We start from the raw sequence: 9318 nt of genomic DNA on the forward strand, positions 1-9318 counted from the left end.
ACTTTAAACAAGTGTAGAAACATGTTTCCCAATGTATGCAGGTTTCAGTTTGACTAAGGAACTCACTGAAGGTAGACAGAAACAAACAAAAAAAAAGGTTTTTAAGGACATATTTTTCTGTCGATGCTGGAATTTCATCACCTTTATAACCATCAGTATTCAGCTGTTATCCCTGACCTTGTGCACCAGACCACAAAGCCCCTTTTTAGAAAATCCTCAGAGAAATGGCTTTTATTCTGAAATTACTGTACATTGTTGAAGTGAATAATAGTCTGTCTCTTTTATCCCATAAGATCTTTGAATTGTATCCTTGGCAGCAGAGTCCTGCATTGATTTCTGCTCAATTTTGCTCAGAGATGTTGAGAAAAAAAAAATCACGGAATCAATTTTTATTTAGCTCTTGTTTTTACAGGTAGTCACATTGAGACACAGTACTCATTTTCAAAAGAGACCTGTTTCAGACAAACAATAAGACTGACAAGCAGTTACAACAACAGTGTAGTGTAATAAAAAATTATAATAATCAAATTGTTAAATTTAAATAATGAAAATAAGAGCAAACTTGCATAGATTTTTCAAGGCTCCTTCACAAAGAAAAGTTTCCCACAAAGAAATCAAAGTGGAAAACTTGAAATCCAAGGTTTTCTAAGGTACAGAAGCAAAGTAAGAGAAGATCTTGCCAAGTTCAGTCTGTACGAAGGGAACGCTGCAGGTAACGAAGGTCTGGAAACCTAATTAGTAAATCAAAGATCATTTCAAACGTACTCTTTCAAACCGCCAGCAGCTGATTCTTCTGTACATCACAAAGAGCTGGTCAGGCTTTAATCTGTTAAATCCCTTCTGACAACTCAATCACAGCAAACAGTCCCGTGTAATATCAGAGTCGTTACTGAGATTTTTTGAAGTGGCAGAGCTCAGGAATCAGTCTGCTGTTTTTTACGAAACAAAGTCGTTTTACTAAGAAGCTTTGATAAAAGACTGATGAGCAGTTTGCTTGAAAACACTCACTTGCCTGTTCTTAAGTTTGAGCCAAATTCATCCCCCTGAGCATGTGTCAAACTCCAGGCCTGCAGGCCAAATGTGGTTCACCATAACACATAAACACATAGACGTATTGATTTAAAATAAGCACATGCTGCTTTAAAGGCAGCATTGACCATTACCAAGGTAACAGTCGCCCCTAAAATTCCTTAAAAACCTTTTTAATTGTTTTATTTTTGTAAGGGTGTAAAGTTAAAGGTAAGAACTGAAGGAAGTTAAAAAAATAAAAGCCCTGGTAGCATCTGGAAATGTCCGCAAACTAGGGCTGCACCGATTAGTTGAAATAATCGATGACGTCGATTATGTAAATTTGTCGACGCAGATTTTTTATTATCGATTCGCTGTATTACATAACCATCACGTGAATGTTCATGCAATTCCATTTCAGTACCTAAAAGCATCATTGCGACCGTATTGGCATAAGAGTGGTGAGTTTTCCATGCTTCTCCTGAACGCAGCATCGCGCAAGAGCGTAATGACATCAGCAGCCGCTGCTTCAGTTCAGTCTGAAGCTTGAAAACAAGCCTCGCAGCTCCTGGAGTAAAATTTACCGAACAGACCGCCTCTGAATTATCTGGTGGATTAATTATCTTGTGAGCACGACGTTCACTTGCTCAAAGTAAATAAAGTACCGCCACTTTCTTTATTTCATCCACTATTAAACAGAGACCAGTGTTAGGTTGAGCCGCGTTCCCCCATCAGACGGTTCCCCCAGCATCTCAAACAAGAGGAGCTTCCCGACACACGTCTGACCTAAAGAGCACAAGCAGCCAACAAGTGTTGGACGTGTTCTGGATGTTCAAAACGTAGCTTAAATACCTTTTATTTATTTTAACTGCATCCTCTTTTGTTTGTTTGATTTAAACTTATTTGCCTTCCATGGACCTCCATCACACATGTTTCTAGTGGGTAAATGACATCAATAGAAACACGTGGAGCTGGATTTTAATTTGTGCAATAAGACAAAACAGTCTTGTTGTTTTCAACAGTTTTCACCTTAAAGAAATTAGTTAAACAACTGATGTCCTGATGCATCTCAGTAATCCAGGTAAAAAAATCAAAGGAAAAAAAATTGTATAGGTCCTCTGGACGGGTTCTTCTTTAATGAAACGTTTCGTCTCTCTTCCAAGAGACTTCTTCAGTCTGAGAGTTTCAGGCAAAATTCAGGCTTTTGAGTCCTGCCTCCAGGTGACTGATACTCACATCACATGGCCATCGTTCACAGGTGACTCATACTCACATCACCTGGCTATCGCTCACAGGTGACTGATACTCACATCACATGGCCATCGTTCACAGGTGACTCATACTCACATCACATGGCTATCGTTCACCCTAATTAATACCTTTTGTTAACAGGGGGTGGAGTGATACTGCCAATGGCAGCGCTGTAGCAGGGAGACAGCTGAAAACGTAGGCCCCCACCTCTGTTTAATGATGGACGGTCTTTCTTTACAAAAATGGCTTCTTTTATTCCTCTCTCAAACCAACGTTCCTCCCTATCAAGAATGAGAACATCTTCATCTCTGAAAGACTGACCGCTGGCCTGTAAATGAGTGAAAACTGCAGGGTCTGGCCATTAGATGTAGCTCGTCTGTGTTGGGACATTCTTTTGAACAGTGGCTGCTTTGTTTCCCCGATGTATAACTGGTCGCAGTCCTCCTGGCACTTAACAGCATATGCAATATTGCTCTGTTTGTGCCAGCAATTTTTACACACTACCCTCAAAAGATTCAAACTTCATTTTCTTTATTTGTTGCTTGCAAGTTGATTTTTTTATATTCAATAGAAAAAAATTATCTTTTATATAATATTAAATATAGCTCATTCGTTTATAGTTCCCAGAAATTAAAAATCAGTGTCTTGCTTGGTGCCAATGTTGGAGAGTAGTTGGGGTGAGCTAATGTTACTTTGTGTTCTCAATAAATTTGTACCTACGACACAACTGGATCAAACTTTGTCAGGAACTCATTTTGTTGTTTGATTGTTGTGAGAATGTCCTGTGATAACTGTGCAACAAAATTTATTATTAATTTTTTATTTATTGTCAATTGTCATACAACCACAATGTGAATGCCGAGCCATAATTGGGGCAATGGTTCTGTGTGACAGCTTACTAAAAAAAATAAGGTAAATTAACTTTTAGTGGGTTTCAATGTTTTCGTGTTGGACCCAAAGCTGAGCTCTCAACAAGCTCAAATCGTTCAGGATGCACACCGCAGTTCCAGGTTCTCACCAGATCTCGTCCCCCCAGGTGGAGACCAGCTCCTTGATGGACATAAATTACCTTCGTTCCTCCTCCAGAGTGAACTTGGTTGATGCGCATCGCTGCACTTGATAGACACCCCCCAGCGTGGTCGGGGCACGCTCAGTTAATAATTCTCCTCTGCAGGTGAACTCCAAACGCTCCCCGCTTTCTGAATCGACTTGTAATGATAGTTTGTAGAACTGGATCTGATTATCTTCATGCTGTATTTGTCTGTGGAGGCAGAGGAAGACGTTTTCATAGGTAACAGATTAGGTTAGCTTGTGAGGAAGTCGTACAGAAGAAAAGTGGGAAGAATAGTTTAGAAATAGCTGCCACTTTAAGAAGGATCTTGTGTCACCAAACATGACTGATGATGGAGGAAAAACTGCCTTTTTTTCCCTGTTTTGGATGAATTCTGAGGCAGCGAAGCAAGAAATTGTGAAATGTTACAGAGTTGGTAAGTAAATGTAGGACAGGAAGAGATGAGAAAAAGTAAGATGAAGGAGAATTTCTGGCCTAAGAAATGAAGACTGAGGGAACATAAAAGAAGTAAAGTGAAAGGGACGACTGCAGGGGGAGAAGCTTTTTGTCCCCCATGGAGGGTGTGGTGGGGTGCATCTTAGAAGCTGTCGTTCACCTTCATTTAATTCATGCTGTCATCCCATCCTCCCATCATCCACTTCAGTTAGTGTTTGAAGGATGAGTTGAAATGGGGGAGCAGGGTTATGTGGAATTGCTTTGTTCTTCAAGTTAATGTGAGATTTAATTGTCACCTGGTGCCAGCTCCAAAAGCGGGCAATAATGATTCTGCGTGTGTGCTTATTATCAATCAATTAATTAATTAATTTACTGTTATTTAACCAGGCAAATCCCATTGAGATCACAGATCTCTTTTTCAAGGGAGGCCTGGGCCTGAAGACAACCTATTGTACTTGTTTTTGGGGGTGGGGGAAACCGGAGTACCTGGAGAAAACCCACTCAAGCACGGGGAGAAAATGCAAACTCTGCACAGAAAGACCCCAGGTCCGAACCAGGGATCGAACCCAGGACCTTTTTGCTGTGAGGCGTCTGTGCTAACCACTGAGCCGTAGTGTTTCCAAAACATTGAAACATCTCAGAAACGCTCAACAAGATTTATGAAACTTACAGATGTCTAGATCCAAATCTTTAGCCGTTTCACTTTTGGAGCAGTCCCAATTCAAGATGGCTGACACAGCTGATTTATATTAACCACACAAAGATTGCTATTACTCAGTCAGATTTGCAGATATTGATCTGAAACTTGGTCGTATCATTCACACAGTCCAGGCAAGTACTAAAATCGTGATCATGAAAAATTATTGCAATTTAGCACGAGGTTGTGCTTAATCTAAGATAACTGTCATTTTAACAAAATATGATCTTAATCTAAAATTCTGGCATGAAATGAGTGTTATTTTATGTATTTGTTTATGCATTGAGTTCAAAATGTTTATTGAAGTTTGTTAAAATAACTAACATCAGCGGCAGAGATAAATAAATGACAAAAAGCCTAATGGGTGTGCTTTTCAACGAGAAAGTGATCCTTCACTGCTAATTATGTGGTCCAACACTTTCACACACATACAGCAGATCCACCATTTGTAATGTTGTTGCCGTGCAGCACACTGGTCCCATCCGTATAACAAACAGCACAGTTTATGGCTGTAAAACAACAGAAGTAGCAATCTATTATTTGGTGGGCACAGTTAAACAGTAGCTGCATGAATCACTGCCTGATATTTTTATGTTTTTACTACATTTTTTTAGATAGATGGAGGTGGAACTAAGGGTGCAAATTTCAAGCCGTTTATTGAACTGACAGCGTGGAACGCTAATAATTAGACAAAATTTAGTAGCTGCTGCAGTAACTTTTAAAAATAGGTTGCTTTCCCATCCCTTAAAGTAGACAAATCCTGCTTTTAAATCCTTTCTTTTCACATTTAAATCATTCAGTTGGGGTCTTTATAAAGTGGAACTGCAATGCTCCTTATTTTAACTTTACGAGCCCCTCTTTCACCACTTTTCTGCTGTGCGTCTCAAAGCAGCTGGTTTTGTTACTGTTCCTTTAAGACGCTTCAAGCCCCGCCCCCCTCCTGCTTCAAGACCGGTCCACTCCGGTTTGGGAGAGGGGTTTACGTTTTCTAGCTTGCAGAAATGTTTTATTTACAATTTAATTAAAAGATGTGAACAATGGAAGACTTGTCCATCCAGCCTTACATGTTGGAGCCAGAGTCCGACCCAGAACCAGAGTCTGACCCAGAACCAGAGGAGAATTAAGACAAGAAAATGTAAATCTAGACCAGGGCTATTCAACTAAATTGCTCCGGGGGCCATAGTTACTACAGGTCAACAGCTTAGGGGCAGAATATCCAGCAATTAGAGTCATTTAAGTATTACAAAAATCTGTTACCTTTTGAAATAGTTTATTTTGCTGCATTCAATCATGAATACAACATACAGAACCCTATGTAATAAAGGTATGCTAATAAAACAACAAAAACAAAAATAACACATTATGCCTCTTATTTATCACAAATAATATTTTGACATCTCTGACATGCCAAATTTTTAAACCAATTTTATTTTCACTTTCATAGTTTTATTTTTAACTGGTTTTAGTTTTAACTGTCTTGGGTGTTCATTGAAATGATTTTTACCAGCTTCTAGACAAGATCCTGCCGTTTCTGTAGATACCATACATGTCTATGTTTAACTAAAATAACTTATAGGAATTAAGGTAGAAAACTGGGGGTTTGGGCTTCAGAGATGAATGAACCAATTGGCGGGCCGAACTTTGGTCACTCACGGGTCAGATGTGGCCCCCAGGCCGCCAGTTGAATAGCCCTGGTCTAGACCTTATATGGTAATTCCATCGCAGATTATTTGATGTAATAGTTCAGAAAATGTCATAGAAAATAGAGAAAACTCAACGTGCTGAAAAATATCCAAACATTTTAAAAAGATACTTAATTCAACTTTTCTGCACTCGTAGACTCCAAGTGCAACAAAATGTGTTTAACTGCTAAGAAATAGTGGATTTTGAATGAAATGTCTCTTTTTAGTTCATATCTCTTGAATTGAGTTTCTTTGGTAAGGCTATGCACAATTATGGCCTTCTTTGTTGTAGATAACTTTTTGAATTACCTCAATTTGGAGACAAAGTTTAATTCTTACTGGATTGAACGGCTAACTGCTAATTGGACAAAACCACCAAAGTGTCCTCTTAAAATAAAATCCAATGTGTCACATTTTTAACCGACGACAGTTTTAATCGTGGTAATCTATATAGAATTAGGTTTTTTATTTGGTTGTTTTTTCACAAATGAGTTTTTTTCCTTCAGATAAACCAAATTAATTTTGCAGGAGTCATGGTATAACGTATATTGAGGCTATATTTTTAAAATCTACTGTAAAGAATATGATACTTTAGGTGACATCAGTGGTCTATTCTGACAGTTAGAAAGCACATTTTTAAAAAAAAGTCTCCATCCACAAAGGTCTTTTTAAAAGCAGTACTGCTCTGCCCTGCAGCAGTCTTCAGTTTTTCTCCTGACCTTTACAAATCATCACTTTTTTTTTACATTGTGTTGACAAGTTTAATACAAGGCTGCTGCTGTGGACTTTACTCTGCCATTTACATCAAATGAAAACCAATGTTTGRTTTTTCTATAGCACTAACAGAATGACTATAAATACAATAATATAGTTTTTAATGCCTTGTGTTGGATTCACTCACTGCTTTCTCTTAACCTTTCCTTATCTCCCCCTCCCCCCTTCAGTAATATGTTCTGCTTATCTGTCTGTCTCCCCGTCTGTGTCCTCAGGTGTGGGAGATGCTGCTGAGCTCCAAGGCTCCAACGATTAACGTGTTCATGGCCGTGCCGACCATTTACTCCAAACTGATCCAGTTCTACGATCAGCACTACCAACAGCCTCTTCTGAAGGAGTTTGTCAAAGCGGTTTGCAAGGAGAGAATCAGGTACAGTAATAAACACTTTCAAGCAGTGGGATTTTTTTTTTTTTTAAAGTTTGAAAACTCTACAAAATGTCAATAAAAAATACAAATTGGAAATCAACGAAACTCTCTTTAACAAATAATCTAGATTTCTTTTTAAATTTCTGTACACATTTACTTTTTTATGGCTTAATTTTCATGTTTTTAACACATCTGGTTTCACCAGTGGTGTATTTTAGAATTGTTGTTGAGCACTGTTGTATAAAGTACCTGAAAGTGATACTTGAGTAAAAGTACAAGTACCTTATTAGAAAATTACTTTGGTAAAAGTTAAAGTCTCCTAAGAATATTACTTGAGTAAAAGTCTTAAAGTATCTGATTTATTTGTACTTACCGTAAGTATCAAAAGTAAATTTCTGACATAAAATGTACTTAAGTAATAAATATAAAAGTATTGAGTAAAAATGAGCGGTTAGATTTTGCAAATTACCTTTATTGGAAGGTGATCTCTTCAAAAAAWWWTTTTTTCTAAAGGTGTGCAGATTTGTTGGATTGTGTACAAACTTGCTACAGTATCAGAATGGTAAATATTTATACTTCTCATCCAACCACAATTAAATTCACTCTATCTAGGAGCCACAATTTTTCAGGGTAGTATTTTTTTTTTTTTTTTCCAGATTTATTACCTTTATTCATCTGTTTCTCTGCTTCACAAACACATTTACAGCACAAATATTACTGAGTGTAGGCCCTAAACACAACCTGATGACTGTAAAACAAATAGACATGTCCCGACAGCTTTTTCACTTCTGATACCGTACAGATACTGCAGCCCCAAGTATCACAGCCCTGAGGATCAGATACCGCTAGGGATGGGTACCTTTGACATTTCAATCGATTCGGTACCTATCTCCGGTACCTGGGAATCGGTACCGGTACTTAACGGTACCAGTTTTCTGTACTTTGTGTGTGTGTGTTTTTTTTTTTTTTTTTGAACTTTATTTTTATTTATTTTTTTTTCCAACAACACATTCCCACAATTACATTTTCCTGTCTCAAAAATGACACATCTTCAGGGTAGTATTTTTTTAACAATATCGAGCCAAAATCTCTCGATTTACCAGCCGGTCTACGTTCCTACCCTCATCTATAGTAACAAGCTTTGGGTTGTGACCGAAAGATCGCGGATACAAGCGGCCAAAATGAGTTTCCTCTTCAGGGTGTCTGGGCTCTCCCTTAGAGATAGGGTGAGAAGTTCAGTCATCCGGGAAGGACTCAGAGTAGAGCCGCTGCTCCTCCACATCAAGAGGAGCCAGTTGAGGTGGTTCATCTGGTTAGGATGCCTCCTGGACGCCTCCCTGGTGAGGTGTTCCGAGCATGTCCCACTGGGAGGAGACCCAGAGTAAGACCCAGGACACTCTGGAGGGACTATGTTTCTCAGCTGGCCTGGGAACGCCTTGGGATTCCCCTGGATGAACTGGTCCAAGTGGCTGGGGAGAGGGAAGTCTGGGTCTCTCTGCTTTAGGCTGCTGCCCCCGAGACCCGACCCCGGATAAGCAGCAGAAAACAGACGGACGAGCCAAAATGAAACAGGAGAAACGACTTTCTACTTCTTACCTTTTTAAAAAAACGTAAGGAGTAGAAGTAAAAAGTAGGCTGAAAAATAATTACTCAAGTACAGATAACTAAAAATTTTTACTTAAATACAGTAACAAAGTATTTGTTCTTAGTTACATTACAACTCTGTTGTTGGGTAAATTCGTACAGGTTTTTTTTTTTTCAGTGATTTTTGGTCAACCGTAGCACAAAAACGGCTGCACGGATCAACATGAAATTTGGCAGGACTGTAGATGAGTCCGACCTGCACTGCGCCAGCCAACGGTTTTACGAAAGACCCCATATTTGAGGAGGGGGCTCCTTTCAAAGAGGGGTTGTCTGGACATGCAAAAATGCTTATAACTCAGAAACTGTTCAACATAGAAGCTTCAGATTTCTTTTGGTGTTTAGCTCTGATGAAGCTTTATCCATCAGGCCCACCAATCAGTGCCCCCCC

The 9318-nt window shown here is 38.9% G+C and overlaps 1 protein-coding gene across 1 annotated transcript in view; it reads left to right on the forward strand.

Annotated features, from left to right (window-relative positions):
* acsf3 (acyl-CoA synthetase family member 3) overlaps window positions 1-9318 on the forward strand; it is a gene marked incomplete in the record, with an annotated part of 47031 nt that overhangs the window by 2530 nt on the left and 35183 nt on the right. The window contains 1 exon segment of the mRNA XM_014002981.1: window positions 7135-7289. Within this exon segment, the coding sequence (XP_013858435.1) occupies window positions 7135-7289 (155 nt within the window).

This window comes from Austrofundulus limnaeus, unplaced genomic scaffold (assembly GCF_001266775.1).
Source record: "Austrofundulus limnaeus strain Quisiro unplaced genomic scaffold, Austrofundulus_limnaeus-1.0 Scaffold16, whole genome shotgun sequence".
Lineage (NCBI taxonomy): Eukaryota > Metazoa > Chordata > Actinopteri > Cyprinodontiformes > Rivulidae > Austrofundulus > Austrofundulus limnaeus.